Source organism: Carcharhinus amblyrhynchos, chromosome 30 (genome assembly GCF_965287045.1).
Source record: "Carcharhinus amblyrhynchos chromosome 30, sCarAmb.v2.hapA, whole genome shotgun sequence".
Classification (NCBI taxonomy): Eukaryota; Metazoa; Chordata; class Chondrichthyes; order Carcharhiniformes; family Carcharhinidae; genus Carcharhinus; species Carcharhinus amblyrhynchos.
The window spans coordinates 12935983-12955391 of record NC_137353.1 but is presented as its reverse complement, the minus strand read 5'-3'; the positions used below and the strand labels follow the sequence as shown (position 1 = coordinate 12955391).

Below are 19409 nucleotides of genomic sequence, written 5' to 3'. Positions count from 1 at the left end.
GTAAGATTTTTATCTTCTGCAGAGATACATATCAATGTGATTGGAAGACTACCTCTGGAGTTTAAATCTATGGCACCTACTAAGTTGTATCTAAGTCAAATTGCTGATGCTGACAAATCATATTATTGTGGTGGAGGAATTAGCAACAGTGCTTTGGGATGGCATGGTGGCATAGTGGTTAGCACTGCTGCCTCATAGCACAAGGAACTCAGATTCAATTCCTGCCTTCGGTAACTCTGCAGAGTTTGCACATTTTCTCCTCTGGGTGCTCCAGGTTCCTCCCACATTCTCATAGAACATAGAACATAGAACACTACAGCGCAGAACAGGCCCTTCGGCCCACGATGTTGCGCCGACCAATTAAAAAGCAATGACCCTCTAACCTAAACCAATCACTTGCGGGTTAAACATGAGGGGTTATGGAAATAGGGCCTGGATGAGACTGTTGTCAGTGGAGGCTCCTACTGCACTGTAGGGATTCTATGATTCTGGGCGGCACGGTGGCAAGCACTGCAGACTCACAGCACCAAGGACCTGGGTTCAATTTCTGGTCACTGTCTGTGTGGAGTTTGCACACTCTCCCCGTGTCTGCATGGGTTTTGTCCAGGTGCTCCAGTTTCCTCCTACAGTCCAAAGATGTGCGGGTTAGGTTGATTGGCCATGATAAATTGACCCTAATGTCAGGGGATTAGTAGGATAAATATGTGGAGTTATGGGAATAAGGCCTGGATGCGATTGTAGTCGGTGCAGAATGGCCTCCTTCTGCACTGAAGGGATTCGATGAATGGCTCTTTCTAAATCTGCAGGTTCTCATATATTGGTTTTACTTAGCCACAGTAAACCTCCTGGGCTGCCATATTTACTTGTCTGGACTTTGTGGACCAAATGCTAGAGGCTGCAAGTGTCCATCACAACAGTTTGAACACATATGTACTATATTAACCAACCAAGAAACTTTGCTCCCTTTGTGGCTATTTAGAGCAGGTAGGTGCCTGTAGGTGAAAAATCAAACGATTTTAAGAAATGCTTTTGTTCAGGATTAAGGTTTGATAAAAGGGAGGGTTAGAGCAGGAAAGACATAATGCTGCAAAACCACGCACAAAATTGAAAAAGAAGGTTGATATCAAGGGTCATCAACCAGAATCCTGGTGACCCTATTTAATATGGGAAAAGCTGAAAGAGAAAGGAAAACCTAGAATTAAGATTCTGCAGAAATCTTTTTCCTATAATTGTAATTGTGTCTGTTTAAAGTAGTTCTGCATTAATAATGTGAAAATAAGGAGCATGTTCAGTACCCATTTAAAAAAAATTTGCAGTCAGGGCCTCATGATTTTCAAACCAATGTACAGGAATATAGGAGCAGGCCATTTGGCCTCTTGAGCCTGGTCTGTCATTTAACTAGATCATGGCTGATTCTCTACCTCAGCATCATTTTCCCACACTATCCCCAAATCCCTTGATGTCATTAGTATCTAGGAATCTCCCCACCTCTGCTTTGAGCATGCAGAATGATTGAATCTCCATAGCCCTCTGTGGTAGAGAATTCCAAAAGTTCACATCCTCTGAATGAAGAGATTCCTCCTCATCACAGTCCTAAATGGCCTACCTCTTATTCTGAGAGAGTGTCCCATGGTCCCAAACACCCCCCTCCCAACCATAAAACTGTATCCCTACAGTGCAGAAAGAGGTCATCCAAACCTTCAAATTTGCACCAACTCTTGGAAAGAGCTTTCCACCCTATCCCCATAGCCCTATGCATTTACCCTGGTTAATCCACCTAACTTACAGATCTTTGGACACTCAGGGGCAATTTAGTCTGGACAATCCACCTAACCAGGAGAAACATCCTTCCCACTTCTAATCAATCGAGTCCTGTAAGAATTTTATCCACTTCAATGAGATCACTCATTCTTCTAGAAAGAATTCCATTTTAATTAAAAATATATTTCTAGGATATATTCCAGTTGGGAAGTTTATTTTTTAACAGTGTTCCTGCCTTGGTGCAGCTAACACACATAATATAGAGCAGGAGGAAGATTGGATACAAAACATGTGAACCTAGTACAGTTTTTACTACTACTAATTCCCATCTCAATGCAACTGTTGAAACATTTAACCTTTACTTTAAAATTTGTGACTCCAGATGTAGGTTAGTGTTCATGATGTTGGTTTAGAAACATACTGTTACATTTGGTTTCATACCTGGCATTCTATCAGTGGGAATTGCCCCAAAACAGGATTCTGGATTTGGTTCCATGGAGGTAACTCACCTGATCATTAATCTGACATGCTACTAAATTTTGCTGGTTGTAAGAGTGTGCCGAACGGATGTACTTAAGCCAGTTCCCACTTCCAGCCTGGCTTGCATCAATGCAGAATTTTACATTCCCCAGCTCGTCAACAATCTGCAAAACAAAAGAGCAACATTTGTACCATCTAAGTAACCCAGTCAACAGGTAAACTGTTTCATGGTTCTGTAAAAATAAACTGCAGATTACAACAATCTGATATAAAATGCTGGAAACATATCATAGGATCTTTCACACCTTTAAGACAACCTGATGAAGTTTGATGGGATCTGCTGTGTATTTGCAGTATTTTCAAAAAGAATGAAGTATTAAGTAATCTCAAAGTTTTATTTATTTGCATAAGCAAGAGCTTCACTCTCCCGGTGTTTGACCTAGAGACTCGCCAATTAAGAGAAGGAATCTTCCTTGAGAATGCAAGCCCAATCTTGCAATCCCACACATTTACCCTGTTAATCCCCTGCACTAGGGTCAATTTAGCATGGCCATTCAGCCTAACCTGCACACCTTTGGACTGTAGGAGGAACCGGAGCACCCAGAAAACACTCAGACAGTAAGTAGGGGGCGAATGTACAAACTCCACACAGATAGTGACCTGAGGCTGGAATGTGAGACAGCAATGCTAATCGCTATGCACACTATTTCCCTGCTATAGTTTGTGGTTTCTTTGCATCGTGAGCTTCCTTCCAGAGTTCTAGTCTACAGGCATAGTCAAACCTGTGGGTCTATCAGTCGTCATTTTATTGAGTGGGAAAGGTTCCTCACCAGCCTAACCTATCGACCTTCTTTTACAATGTCATGCCTGCAACAAACTAAAGTCCAATAACAAATAGATGCTCATGCTAATCTAGCAGTTGCCTGGCTGCTGATTGTTTTTGCTTGCTAACTATCTCTCCTCCCTCTTCTCCTGAAGGATACAGTATGGCTACCAGCAATCCAAACGAGCACTCCTTGTGTACAACACTTATGGGTGATTGTTGTCAGACTGTTCAACACCAGGGAATGTCACAGTCAAATGCTGACATAGATGCACCAGTTGTTGTACAACAGTCGAGAATGCGGATCTGAGATGACTTTATTTCTCTACCCTAGCCCAGAGACTACTCTAACTCCACCCCTGGATGAACTTGGCATGCACAGAGCAAACCAAGGATAAAACCTTGGGGGTTCCTTGTCTGTATGGCTGGGCTACAAGCTGGACAATTCTGCTAACCTCAGAGAGTGGGAAGGATTGTCGGAAATGGTGGTTGGGGGTGGGGTGGGTGGGGCAGAGGGATGGGTTGCGAACATTTATTCATGTAGATATTCTTGTGTTTTGGAGTGAAGAGCCTTGCACATGGCCAGTCCTCCTTAAAATTAGCGCATACAATTCAGGAGAATGCTCTTAATAATCAGTTTTTATTCAGATATAAAATTGATGCTATAAAAGATGTTTAAAGGCAACTGGAGTCTTCAGGGTTAAAGCCCACATGTGGTTTTAAGTGAAGAAACCTAATAAGGCAGAATTAAAGCAGTGTAACTAAACTCCGTCACCCTTTTGAATGTGAACAGTAACAGCAAGCGTCAGGTTTTTTTTCCAAAAAGTTTCCATCTGCTTATCATATAATCACCTCAAAGCCAACATTTCACTACTCTAAGCTTTCAAATGGCTGTTGATGGGCATATTAAATATAAAAGGCTAAAGGAACTCATTCCCTCTCATGAAAAATTTTTAATAATACACAATCTTTACATTTGCTTAGTCAATTTGTACATTTCTAATGGACAGATTTTTGTTTTCACCTAACTAACCATTCCAGTATGTACCTCCAATGCATTTCATTCTCTGTACCATGGGCAAATACAATGTTCATCTGTTATTTACCTACAAAAATACTTCATTTTGGCAACTTCAATCGAAAAAGAAAGAATGCTGTTGCAGTTTGTAACCACACACTTACAACCATCATCTTCCTGATAGTGTTTTGCTCCCAATCCAAGATCATTTTGAGTCTGTGTCTGAGCAAGGCCCAGTTTATTGGGTCCTGGGCCTGCCTGCTATTAAAATCTGTCTGTTTAATTTCTCAGACAAGCTGCTCAAATGCACTTTGCCAGAGGTCAGCAACTTCACTTCAGGGAAAGAGGACTAAAGGCCAGGAGACAAAAGCACAACGCAAGGGTCAGACATGGCTAAAATGTGTGTTGTGTGTTCTATTGGCCAATCTAGCTGCAAAAAACAGTGGTCATGGAGTAGTCTGTAATTAGTGTGTGTTGTGGCAAGTGACCAACAAGTAGAAGAAAAATGCTTCTTTGGTCAGCAATTGGAAAACTCTGTGGAGTTCTTCGACTGAAACCAACAAGCCAAATTATTGTTACAATCTAGCTTAAGGGCTGGAATCCCCGACTGCGCACAAAGTGATTAGTCATCAACCTTAAGCATTGACTCCCTGCACTGGGGAATTCAACAATTTCCAGCTCCTCACTTAGCAAATAAAATGAGAATGATTTATAGTGGAGAGTTCTTTTAAAAAAACAACCTGCCTACAAATCGTTTCCAAGAAATAGTTGCTTTGCTGTCTTAAACGTGCAACTTGCTGGTTGATTTGAAGGCGGGAACACAAGAGTGGGTTGGAGGAAAGATAAACGTACAAAGCCACATATCTCCAGAGAACAGCAAACTGACAGTGAACATAGAAGTGTCCTAATTGATTGAGTACCAATGATAATATTGGTATTTTAATTACAAATAGCGCGATCAGTTGTTTCCATAAGTCTTATTTTGATTGGCATGGTTAATAAAAGGGGATTTTCTAAATGAATAGATACAATTAGCTACATTTTTTGAGCTGAATTTATTTTATATCCTACAATACTAATATGACTTACTGCATGTTGACCCATGTTTGAAATTGGCTGCAATTCTAAGTAAATGGAAGTTACACAACAAGCAGACTTGAGTTAATTATACTGTCAATGGGTTTCACCCTTTCTCTTTTTTCCCTCTCTAGCCTCCCTGGTTGGATGAGGTACCACATATGCTCAAGAAGGAAAGCAGCTGACTTTCTTCCAGTCCTTCAACATTAGGTGTCAGCCTTGGTTCAGTGGTTAGCAGACTTCTCTCGAAGTCAGAAAATCATGAGCTCAAATGTCACCTCAGCACTTTCAGTACATAATTTTAGGGTGGTACTTCAGTGCAGCACCAAGGGACAATCGCACTGTCAGAGATGCTGTCATTTGTCAATAAATCAAAGCCCATTTGTGCTCTTAGATGGGCAAAAAAGATGCCATGACCATATTCAGAGCTGAGAACAGGAGTTCCCTTGATGTCCTAGCCAACAGTTTTGTCTCAACCAACACTTAAAACGGAAAATCTGGTCATTATCACATTGCTGTTCGTCGGACCTTGTACACAAATTGGCTGTCATGTTTCCTACACAACAACAGTAACTAAATTTCAAATGCATTTCACCAGCTATAAATTTCTTTTGGACATCTGGAGATTGTGATAGGTGTAATATAAAAGCAGTTCTTTCATTAAGCTATAAAGTTCTTTTGGACATCTGGAGATTGTAATAGGTGTAATATAAAAGCATTTCTTTCATTAAATATTATTCTGAACCATTCCAAGTCAGTTATGGGGATAGGGGCTGGTTAAGATGCTCTTTTGGAGAGGGGGTGCAGACTTGATGGGCCGCACAGCATCCTTCTGTACTGTAGGAATTCTATGGTTCTATCAGGGGACTAATGTAAAATCCCAGTCAAAATTAGACAATCCCATTTCTTCTGTCAACTGTGGAAGCTGTGCAATCCAGATGATTCTGTCTTTTCATTTTCCTTTGTGCCTCCCCCTCCCTTCTTTATTTTGTGGGAGGCAAAGAACATTCCTGACAAGGCAAATGTTGTCAGTACTGGGGAAAAGAAACATTTGACCAATTTTGCCACATGTTTTCATCAAATGTAGCCAGGTGCAAAGTAAAGCACCTTATCATCAACCTTAAAAAGAGTTTTGCCCATTAAGGCACAATGTGATAGTTGTCATTTTCCACACCAGGCATTTCCGTGTCTTAAGTGAAATTGCCATTATGTGACAATAGTAAGTTCTGCCATGGCCAATCAGAGCTTGATTGAAAGTGATTGCATATAGGATCCCAAGAAGTCAGCAGAGAGTGGAACTGTTTGTCTATTTGATTTTCAGTGGATTCAAATCCAGCTCCTACTGTGCTAACCGACTGCACCGAACAATACTCCCAGCATTCAGTGCTATTGATGTTGTTTCTATCTGTTTGCATAGCCTTCCCCAAAGACCCTTTGGTGGAAAGACGCCTGCTCAAAGAAACAAGTATCAGAATTGAAGACCCTAATGCAGATATACAGGCAGGAAACCCATGTACTTTTTACAACACCACAACTTCCATTCCCAATACAGGATTTCAGATAATAATTCAACCTTGTGAGATTTATTTACAACCACATCCTGTCAACTTACTATTTCAAAGGAAAGGGTAAATACACCTTCACTTGACAGGCAGTAAGTCGAGCAAAATAGTCTTGCACAGTGATTCAAAGCAAATCACCCAGTCTTCTTCCCATATCTTTTGTCTAGATCTTATCAAAAAAGAAAAGAAAGCACCCTTCATGACCTAAGGATGTCCCAAAGTGCTTTATAGCCAATGAATTATTTGAGAATTGTCAACAGTAAATGTGCACAAAAGTCCCACAAACAGCAGCGAAATGAGGGACCATACTATTTATTTTCAGTGTTTTAGATTGCAGATAATGATAACTAGGACAGCAAGTTCAATCCCTACTTTTCTTTGAATAGGTCCATGGGATCTTTTACATCTATCTAAGTGGTCATAAGGGGCTTTGTTTGGTTTAATATCTCGTCCAAAAGATGGCAGCTTCAACAATGTCTCATACAAAATATAGAACCACCAACACTTCCACATTCCCTCTGTACTGCATTGATGTCAGCCACGAGTGATCAAGTCCCTGGAGTTGAACTTGAACCCACAACTTCAGGCTCAATGGTGAGATAGCTACCAATTGTACCATAGCTGCATTTTAGTTCTGACTTGAGCATGTCTCAAAATTAGCATTATAGGCACACTGTTACATTTCTTTTTGAGGAACTTACTTTTCCATTGTATCACCTGTGACTACTTGGATAGAAATAAGTGACCTGCCATCTATAGGGTTGGCAGATGTGCGTGGGTGGTGGGGTTGTGGTTCTATGACATTTTTCCCATCAAAAGTAACCATCTGTGCCATATTAAACAATACTGTTGTTCAATTAATAAGGTGATAAATAAAAAACTCACACAGAGGCACATTAGCAATATGAACGTAATTTGGCTTTTTAAAATCTTTTTTCAAAGGATGTTCACATTAATTTCCTTTAATGTAATTTTTTCGACAAACAGAAGCTATTTGGTCCATCACAATTGTATAGGTTATTCGAATATGCCTTCCAATTAGTCCCTGTTCTCCCTCCTTAACTTGAAAACCTTTTCCTTTACAACATATTTATCCAATTCCCTTTTGAAAGTTACCATTGAATCTGCTCCCATTGTGCATTCCAGACCATAACAAATCACTTCATGAAAACATTCTCCCCATCTTCCCCTTGGTATTTCCATGCTTGGTTACCAGCCCTTCTGCCCGTGGAAACAATTTCTCTCTGTTTAATCTATCAAAACCCCTTTACTAGTCCCATTTAAAAGAAAGTTGATAGAAACATTTCCTAATTATTTTGAAATCATGCTGTTTCAGGATGATGTATTTAGAGTGCCAGAAATATTAATTGGCAGTGAAACTTGCAATATAACGTCGATACAACATGATCCAAATGGTACAAAAACTGGTGCAATACCTGAGCCATCTGAAAATAGAAATAACAAAGGATTTTTTGTACATCTGTTTTGTTTTAAGAATTTACAGTGACTGGGATTTGATAATGTTGAGTATTTTTTAAAGGCTGTTTAAGCTCTGGTTAAATTTGAATGGTCTGATAAAATATTTGGCTGCTGCATGCTGGTATTAAATTCTCAGTTAGTTTTAAAACTGGTTTCAAACTTCTACAATTGCTGTCAGTGCCATTTTGTTAAACAAACTCTAAATGCAATGTCTTGGCAGATAACATCCCGAGTTGAACATTATGCTTTGAGCATTCTGAGCTGGAATTTTGAGACCTTTCCCCCGTGTCAAAAGAACATACTTATGAAGTATAGAGCTGGAAAATTTCACATGCTGACTAAAGTGGGGAAAAGTTAATCTCCAAGTATGGCAAAATAACAATCAGGGAAACAACCTGACAGTCTTAGGTTGGAATTTGGCTACATAACATGAGATCTAGGAGCAGGAATAGGCCATCTGGCCCCTCGAGCCTACTCCGCCATTCAATAAAATCATCGCTGATCTTTTCGTGGACTCAGCTCCATTTACCCACCTGCTCACCATAACCCTCAATTCCAAAAGCCACTGCACTCCAAAAGGAATTAAAGGGATATGAATAACTTTGAGGTGACTTTGTGATATTATTAGACCTCTTATATGACGCAAATACCATTAAGGCTACTGTTTTATGGCATTCTAAAATGCCAGATGTAATTTTTAATTAGAATCCAGGATTTTTGAAAGATCTCACTCCATGATGCCACTCACATTCCAGTGAAATTATAAATCAGTTGTCTTGACACATTTATCTCCAAATTTCCAATGCCTTTTTTTCTATTTTCTTCCAGCTCTTTCCCTCCTTTGGTGACAAGCCTCTGATTTATACAGGATGGTATTCAATTTGTTTGCCAGATCCATTTCATCAAGTTAAAATTCAAGTAAACATTGCATTAAATGAAATGTTAATTTTGGATGAGTTCAAAGCTCATCACTGCATATTGAATGTCAAAGGGCATCTTTTTAAAATGGTGTTGGATAGATAATTTTAGAATTTTTTAACCGTGGTATATTAGTTGACTACTTTTAAAGCTACAATGTAGTTAGCATTCTGTTTTAAAACTAGTTAACAATCATATCATGTAGCACACATCATCTTCACAAACCTGTCTGTTTCAACAATTCAAGAAAAATCCATTCATGGATTTTCTTATATGGGTGAATTACAATGTTGGATGTCAGTTAATGGTTCCATTAATTCTAATAGTTAAAAGGTAGCAAAATAAAATGTCAGAAGCTGAATAATGACAAATATAAAAAAAAACCTACCTGGCATTTGTTCATGATTCATACTGAAAGATGTTTTATTCCCCCTTTGTTGTGGTGCCCTTCAACTTACTCCCTCCCTCATTGATTGGCAATTCTGCTCTAAAAGTGGTGGTGTAATTGGGTGGTGTAAAGGAGAAACCCAGGACCACTAACCTATCAGAGAATCACATGGCTTTTGACTGATATTTCCCTATTGAGACACAGTGAAGCGGAGTTTCTCAGTGTGTGGGTAATTGTGGTTACCAATTTATATTCTTGCAGTCCATATGCAATATTCTGAGCTATCAATTTGCAGTATCACTGAACCACCAAGATACAGGACTATGTTTAAAATTTATTTTCAATTTCCTCCAAATATTTTATGAGTGTATTCTTGTAATATCATCTAAGATATATGTCACAGATTGATCCCTGATCTCCATTCAATTAGAGAATTTGGGCTTGGAAGAAAGTAGAGTTCACACTGCAAAATATATTGATTTGTGACAAATGAAGACAGAATCTGGCTTGATTCTGATTCTAGCTCTAGTTGAATAGTCTGCTGAGGCTCATGGTCAAAGTTCCAATTGCAGGATGCTGGGGTAGCAATGGATGATGACTGGTGCCAGTGGAACAGTATCCTACTGAGGCTGTTGAAAACTTCAGGAAAGACAATGAGAGAGGAAGATTAATCAGAAGAATTGCTCATGTACTCTTCCTTAGATACTGCTGAAAAATGCTAATCTTCTTTATCAGTGAGCATGCAATACTGATCTCCTCTAACACTGACCAGACAATGTCGATCTCCTCCAACAGTGGCTACATAATGCTAACTTCTTCCAATAATGACTGCACAATGCTGACCTCCTCTAACAGTGACCAGACAATTCTGACCTCCTCTAACATTGACTGCACAATGCTGACCTCCTTCAACACTGACCATACAATGCTGATCTCCTCCAACACTGACCACATAATGCTTACCTCCTCCAACACTGACTGCACAATGTTGACCTCCTCTGACATTGACCGCACAATGCTGACCTCCTCCAATACTGACCATACAATGCTGACCTCCTCCAACAGTGATCAGACAATGCTGACCTCCTCTAACAGTGACCAGACAATACTAACCTCCTCCAACACTGACCACGCAATGCTGGCCTCTTCCATCACTGACCGCACAATGTTGATCTCTTCCAAAAGTCACCATCCACACTAATTTCCTCCAACACTGATCCTTAAATTCTCTGTCAGTGACTGTGGTGGAGCATAAACCCATTGGTGAAGCGGGTTTCAGACTGCTTGGGTCGCCATTGTACAAATGCCCCTTTCCCCCAGTTAACTGGGAGACCTCCTGGCAATGCCAGGGTGCCTGCTGGGCAGTTCTAAGGTGACCAATGGGCAGTGCCAGGCTGGCATTGTCCCAGTCATGCCCTGACCTCTGGGGGATTTCAATAACCTCCAATCACCCCTGATAGGCCATCACTTCTGGTCTCCACAGTGATTTCCGCTGGTGTGAGGACTGACCAGCAAGCGGGTAAGTGCAAGTGAGCTCAGACAATGCCATTCAAGACTCATTAATGGCATATAAAGCATGTCATTAGTATTTAATGACATGTAATTTGGGACAGATGTACAGTTACAACCTGTTCAGATAGTGTACAGCACTATAGGCATTCTATGGTTTGCTTAGCATCTGATATGAAGAATGTCACCACTCTTAATCCTGTACTGAAGGATTAGCAATAATTCCGTACCAATATCCTGCTGTATATAATATTGCAACAGAACATTGTTGCTGAGTGCATATTTCCAGGTTAGTTTTTTTTCAGTCCCACCTTTCTTTTTATTGTAAATATCTCTGTGGCTGGAGTATATGATAATCATTACCTCATAAAAGTGAAAAATCAAAGAAATGGTTAACAAATTTGAAAAATCTGAATCAATGGAGGTAAATTTGCAATTCAATGCTCCCAGACATATAGGAGGTGATTTTCAGTCTGCATTCACCATCAGAGAGAACAGCGACACAAGTGAAGAATTGGAAACACAATTCTCTCTGGAGATCAAATTCCATGATTTTCCCCGCCCCTCGCTGGTGATTAGCGAAATTCATGCGCACAAAGGATGAGAACCTCATTTAAATGTATTTTTATATATTTTAATATAATTAACCACCCCCACTCATCTCCACCATCATTTATTCTCCCAATATGACGTCACATTGATATGAACCTGTCGTGAGGATCCTCCTGAGGGCGTAAAGTGAGTATAACTCCCAGGGGACAGGGATATATCTGGGTAATGCCCTGATACTGTTCCCAGCACAGCTGCCTGTCATAAGTTGGCACTGTGCCAACCTGGTCATGCCAACACTGGCCAACCTGTGCTGGGGTTAAGCATGAGGGCAGACTCTAACGGAGCCTCATGTGAGGTGGGGCATATGTGTTGTGTTGTTGGGGCTGCGGGGGACAAGAGAAGGTTATGTCGGTGATGACTGTTGGGAGGAGCAAGGGGGAAAGGAGACAGGGGAGATGCTGACGTTGACTGTGGTTGGGGGTATGGGATCCATTGAGATCTCCATGGTGGAGTGGGGAGAGGTTATGTCTTGGTCTGACTGAGATATACTTTAAAAATGGCACCCCGATCTTAGTGCAGCCAATTACTGGAATTTTTAGACCTTGCCCCTCAAACTGATGGTGTGAACCCCCCCACCCTCACCTATTTTGTCTGACAAAGTGCCATAAGATCTGGAGAGGAAACCTGCAAACACACGGGTTTTCAGTCAGACCCGGACAATTTGCCAATTTTTGGTAAGATTCTGCCCATAATTGATTACACAGGAAGTGAAGGTTAAAGCTCAGTTTGACACATATTTCTGTGAATATGAAGTTATCCCCAGAAAGAGTTGTTACTGTTGACATCTTGGAGTGAACTTATAAATTCACACTTCTCGCTTATCAATGAATTGTACCATCAAATGATAACACATCGGTTGACACACTTCCACACGCTGCAAGTTTGCTTGTTTACATGTACAGTGTGAGCTCTGCAGTAAAACAGGGAATAAATAAACACAGCTAGGAGCAGTTGAAGCCTCCTTTAGCCTCAGAATCATACATGGCACTGTAGGAGACAATTTCTTTCAATAAAATTCAATAAATAAATTGGTGGCACGTGGCACAGTGGTTAGCACTGCTGCCTCACAGTACTAGGGACCCGGGTTCGATTTCAGCCTTAAGTCGCTGTCTTGTGGAGTTTGCACATTCTCCCCATGTCTGCGTGGGTTTCCTCTGGGTGCTCCGGTTTCCTCCCACAGTCCAAAGATGTGCGGGTTAGGTTGTTTGGCCATGCTAAATTGTCCTTTAGTGTCAAGGGGGATTAGCAGGATAAGTGCGTGGGGCTGCAAGAATAGGGCCTGTGTGGGATTGTGGTTGGTGCAGACTCGATGGGCCAAAGGCACTGTAGAGATTCTATGATTAAAAATGTCTATAGCTCTTTCAAAAGCAGCACACATTGAAAAACCCCATACAATTAGTGAGGTTTTTAAAGCAATTGCAACAGACTGCCTTTAAAACACAGAACAAATCCTTTGCTCAAATTCAATTCATACATTCTTTCCTCTGCATTTGTATTTTCAGAGGGTAGAAGTATAGAAGCTTCATCTTTTCTCCTTGAAGTTCCTGCCTTCTGGTCAACCACTCAAAAAAACCCAAGAAGCTATTGATCGATTAACACAACATACCTTCTAATTAAACCAGGATCTGCGGTATTCGAATTCTACGGTGCTGTTTCCTCAGAAATGTTTCTGTTTGCAAACAGTTCAATAGAATAGATTTTCACACCTCTTGGGGAAGGATGGGGGCTGGGGGTTAAGAGAGATGCTGATTTTTTTCTCTTGTTGAGTCACTGACATTTGAACTTTCTGACTTGGAAAAATGAACAGAATGCAGTGTGACATTATTTTCTCTTGGTCTCCAGTAGACTGTCAGTCAACCAAAATATGGTCACTATTGCCCTGTGTACTGGGTTTTTAAAACTTCCTGTGCAGTCACACTTTTGAATGACAAGATAGCACTATCATTTCTTGTGCCAGTCCTGAATATGAAAGTTCATTCAACCTTGATTTATATTTTAAAAAAGAGAAAGTAACCTTATTTGTATTTGGATCAGAGAGTAATGAAAATTCGTATGTTTTTCTCTTAATTTTCAGACTCAGTGAAAGTTAACTTGGAAAAGAAATGAAAAAGAAATGTGATTGCAGCTAAAGTATTCACAGTAAACAGACTACCACCACAGATAATGCTGCTGGAGGTGATAGTACAAATTTGCATAAGAGGTCAAGGAATTTTAATCACAAGAGTGGTGGCATGGTGGCACAGTGGTTAGTACTGCTGCCTCACAGCTCTTGGGAACTTGGTTTGATTCTTGGCTTAGGTCACTGGCTATGCGGAGTTTGCACATTCTCCCCATGTTGTGTAGTTTCCTCAGGGTGCTTCGGTTTCCTCCCACAGTCCAAAGATGTGTGGGTTTGGTGCATTGGCCAAGTTAATTTGCCCCTTAATGTCCTGGGATTCGCATATTAGAGGGATTAGTGGGGTAAAAATGTGGGGTTACGGGGATAGGGCCTAGGTGGGATTGTTGTTGGTGCAGACTTGATGGGCCGAATGGTCTCCTTCTGCATTGTAGGGATTCTATGATTCTAAGAGAAAAACTTTACCACATTTTATCATCTATCATCATTACAGCTTTTGGAAGTAAAAGTACTGTTTGGATTAAAAATTATACTATGAAGCTGGTTCACAATTTGTAAATAGAGCTAGATTTGAAATATTAATTTACAGTTATCTGTTAGTAGCAACAGGATGATTTTTTTCCATTAAATGTAAATAGTTTATTGCCCCTCTCTCTCCTGGGATACAGGTTTAAATAGTTGCTGAAACGAAAGACATGTTGCCTAAGATTTACATCAGGACAAATGTGAGAACGTCAAATTTCAGTCACAAATTTTTTTTGCAGTACAGGAGAAAAAGATGCTGATTAGTTGCCAAGCCAACTCTGACTGGTCACAGTGTTGCCGTGGAGAAAGCAGTTGGGAACTATGGTCTCCCCAAGCTCTGTGGTAATTCAAAAAGTGCAAAGTGTGAACATATAACTTCTGTTTCCAGAGAACAGATCTCTGTATATATGAATATATCTCACTTCTCGCAAGCGTGAATGAGCCACGTGATGAGTTTACTCATGATCTTAAACTGGCTGTTAGTGCAGCTTTTAGCACACTCAGGATTGTTCAACAAGTTCCACCAATCATAGAATCCCATCTAATGGTAAACATTTTGCACGGGATTCTCCTATCTCATTATTCCTGTCCTGCTGCCAGCGAGAACGGAGAATCTGCCGCTCAGCCAAAACTCCATTCGTTGCAGCAGCACCGAAGAATTCCAGCCTCGGATGAGGTTGGAGGTTTTTGGTACTGCTTTGGGTTTTGCAAGCGCAGGTTGGTTGATTACAGTCTGTATGATTATTTGGCAAAGTGCACACTGTACTCAAACAGCTCATACTTACAAAGCCCAGAACATCTATTATTAGATATGATTCTACAATTGGGCAGCACTTGCTTAACTACTATGAGTGTTCTAATACCTACACTAACAATCAATTTAAAATAATCAGTTGAGCTTGTAACACGGCTTATTTCCATTTGCTAGAACAGAACTGGATGAGTGCTCCTGGAAATATGTGACAATCAAGGCACATAAGGGACTCTACAAATATATGCGTTTGTCCTCTGAAGTCTCTTCAGCATGTGCCATCTTCTAAAGAGTTATAGAGAACATCCTTCAAGGGCTGCCTAAGGTAGCAGTATACTTAGATGATGTCTTGGTCGCAGAGACTTTAGAACATCTGGCCAACCTAGAAGTCATCCTGCAGAAATTTTGCAAAGCAGTCAAAGAAGGAGAAATATATTTTCCAAGTAGGCAAAGTAACCTATTTAGGCTGCCATCAATGAAGCATTAACCCTAGGAACACTACAGAGTTAAAATCCTTCCTGGGATTAGTCAATTAGTACAGAAAATTTATCCTGAATTTGGCTTCCATGCTGGCCCCCTTGCATATCCAACAACAAAAATACCAAAGGTGGTCCTGGGAAGCTTTGCAGGCGAAGATTGTTTCTAAAGTTAAACATCAGCAAACGTTAACGAGCTTGTTGTCCCATTTCGATCCTAAGAAAGAACTTATCAACTTGTGATGTTTCCCCATATGGGGTTGGTGCAGTGCTGTCACATTGCTGGAAAGATGGGATGGAAAAGTCATTAACGTAGGCCTCCATGATTTTTTCAGATATGGAGCGAAGTTATTCTCAAATTGAGAAGGAAGGGTTGGCAGTCATCTTTGGTGTGAAGAAGTAACATTAATATGTCTACAGTCAATTTTTTTTATAGTTACCAACCACAAACTCTTATTGGGCCTCTTCAAAGAGGAGAAGGCATTTCCTCCCATCACCTCCACTCAGATACAATGCTGGGCTTTCTTACTGGTGGCCTCTGAATATTTTCTGGAATACAATCATGAAACCTGGATAGCTAATGTGGATGCATTGATTCACTTCCCCGCCCGTACCTCCCATTGCCTACAAGCCTGTCTCCTTGGAAGAGGTTGTGATGACTCTCAATGTTTTGGAGATCTTGTCAACAGCAGCAAGGCAGATTAAAACCTGAATCCAAAATGATCCAGCCTTACCCAAAATAAGGCCCATGATCTTATGTGATGGATACCAAGAACAACCCTCTGAAGAAATGAAACCCTACCTGATTAAGAAAACTGAACTGAGTGTTGAGGATGGGATCATTCTTTGGAGGCCCTGAGTAATTGTTCCGTCCCCAGGACAATGTCCAATATTAACAGAAGTACACAATGGCCACCAGGGAGTATCAGAAATTAAGATATTGGCAAGGAGATACAACTAGTGGCCCGGTCTTGACTCTGACATCACAGACTTGATGAAATGATGTGACCTGTGTTAGGAAAATCAAAATCTCCCATCCTCAGCCTCCCTACACCCATGGGAGTGGCCTGGCAGGCCATGGGTGCATGTGCATGTGGACTTAATACATTCTATGGCTTTAATCATGGTGGGTACACAGTCCAAATGGCTGGAGGTGCAGCGCACGAATTCCACAATGGTTCAGGCTACAGTCAAGAAAAGAGGACAAAGCTTCAACGGAAACAAAATACCAGAAGTCCTGGTGATTTCCAGAACTCTGTGCTCTCTAGTGGTATCTAGCACATCCAAACTGCACCTTATCACCAGTTGCCAAATGGGCTGGCAGAATGGGCAATTCAACCCTTCAAAATTAGTACGAAGAAACATATGATGGCATCCATGGAGACTAAAGTGGCATGATTATTGTTCAATTACAACACATCTGATGTGTTGCTCCAATCGCACTGTTAGTGGGCCTGCAGCTTCGCACCAGATTAAACCTGCTATCCCCAAACCTAGTTGGGAGGCTGGAGTCCCAACAGAAAAATCAAAAAGGAAACTACAATTCTGCAAGTACAGAAAGAGCTTTGCAATGAATGATCTAGTCTTGTGTAAGGAACTTCAGGAATAGTCCCAGATGGGTCCCTGGGATTGTTATGGAGAAAACAGGACTAGTGTCTTACAAGGTCAAAATTCAGGGTAAAAAAATAAAGAAGCATTTGGACCATCTCAGAACCGGGGAGTCCCTGCCTGATCAGCCCCCGCCACTGGCCAAGGAGATAGCCACTGCTAGTGCCAGCCCTCAGCTTGAAGCTGACTATGCATTGGCCTCTCCAAAAAGTGAAGGTAGAGATTCAGAGATGGAGGCTGAAGAAGTGGGCCTCTGAGCTGAAGTGAACATGAGGAGGATCCTGCATCAGTGACCCTGCAACACTCCCTCCAAAGAAGGTCCCCTGTTCCGTTTACACTGCCTGATCTAATCCAGCATTCAACAGACCTCTGACCAAGTTCCAGATGACGGAATGGACCTTCTCACAGTGGGGATGCTGGAAGAGATGTGGACCTAAGGGGACAGGAATGTTATGATCACCAGGAAGGCTACAGAGGGTCATCAATTGATCTCCCCTTGGGCTTTGTGGGGTACGAACTGTCTTAGAGAGTGAGCAGAAACTTACCCAATGGGAAGCAGTTAACAGGTGTTTCTAAGTCTGTTACTTTACCTGGGCCAAAGTTGTAGGTCCTGAGATGAAGATTACCTGACTATAAGCTGCAGGATGCGGCCCTTTCCTTTGGTGCACAATAAAAGGTGTTGGTGACATGAAACTGGCCTCTGTTGAATTAATAGCTATGTTCAAGCCTTGTACCTTTTTTGAATTGCCTGGGAGGTCATTGCTTTCTCAATGGCAATGCCTCAGCAAATCAGAGTTGATTTGCCAAACAATCAGCACCCTTTTCTTCTGCAGTATAAATTGTTATGAGTGTTTGAAGTTTCGCATTCTTGCATTTGTCCTGATGAGTACAAGATGAAAAACTTTGGCAACATGTCTCTTTATTCAGCGATACTTAAATTCTGTACAGCTAAGCAGCTGTCCATTTGTTCTATGTCTTATATATAATGTAGGTCATTGCATAATTGAATTGAATGATGTTGATAAGGTTTTCTGTTGTTTTTCTTGCTGCAATTTTGGTGAAGAATGCAAAAGTGGAAAGGATATCAAAACCACAGACTGGCCTCTCAAAATGAAACACAAAAGCCACCATTTTCCACTTCATTAACACAGACTCTACAACTCACTCTGCAACTGTCACAATTTAAAACATGATGTGGATATGCCGGCGTTGGAAGCTAGTGAGCGTACTATCAAATAAATCAGTTGGACTTAAACTTGGTGTTGTCAGACTTTTTACTACAATTTAAAACACACAGAGAGGTGTGATACAAAAAGAGACAGGACAGAGAAAGAGAGAGAGAGAGAGAGAAAGAGAAAGGAGGCAATGAAAGGCTAAGATGAAAAGTGGGGGCTGATGGACAACAAGACAAACAAGATATGTTTGAAAGACAAAAGTGCGGAGAGAGAGGAGGCCTGTGTGGGAGTAGAAAAGAAAGCAGGAGCATAAGTGAAAGAGGAATAAAGAGAGATGAAAAAGCAGAAAAAAGGGACTGAGATACAATAAGAAAAAACGGAAAGGCAAAATGCAGAGAGATGGAGCAAAGAGAATTTTTGGTCAGAAAGGCATCTGGCTTACAAGGAAACCATCATTATGGCGAACAATCTCCAAACCAAGCTACTGAAAACATATAAACCTGCAGAGGTTTCCTTGAGATTAAGATCTCTTAGGGAAAAATAATAAACTTACCTAAAGCTGGAGAACATTGGCACATATTGGCAGATATAGGGAGTATTCATGGTGGCAAAGCTAAAGTGTAACTACAGCAGACAGCATTTGTAGCCTTCTACAGATGGAATCTCTTCAGCTTTTTTAAGGTGACAGTCAATGTTTCAATCAACATGTCAACTTGTTACGCGAGGATTGAAAGTTGTTAGTATAAACCTGTCAACTTTGCTTGTATAGTGAAATTGAAAGCTGGTTGTAGATGTGTGTTGGAAAAGATTTCAGCTCTGAAATTCACGTTTCAGTTAACCTAGCATTGGCATGGAAGGTAGAGCACAGGAAGCTTCAATGTGCTGAAAAATGCAATAAATTAACAGATCAAAATTAAACATTTCTAAGAATGTCCATTTTGAAACTCAATTTTAGTTTTAAATCCATTCTGCTGCAATCTGCACGATGGTGTACTTTCAATTTATTCTCTTGGAACACCTCTGAAATGTCTGCATTTCTCCGTTTCTGGCCTTTTATGTATCCTTGAGTTCCTTTGCCGCACCATTGATAGCTATGACTTCAATCATCCAGGTTCTAAGTTCTGTAATTCC

The 19409-nt window shown here is 40.8% G+C and overlaps 1 protein-coding gene across 2 annotated transcripts in view; it reads right to left on the bottom strand.

The window, feature by feature from the left end:
• Positions 1–19409, bottom strand: part of prdm16 (PR domain containing 16) — a 734637-nt gene that overhangs the window by 119073 nt on the left and 596155 nt on the right. For both annotated transcript variants that reach the window (XM_080215484.1, XM_080215485.1), the window contains exon 3: positions 2271–2405. In XM_080215484.1, the coding sequence (XP_080071610.1) occupies positions 2271–2405 (135 nt within the window). The remainder of the gene's footprint in view (positions 1–2270; positions 2406–19409) is intronic.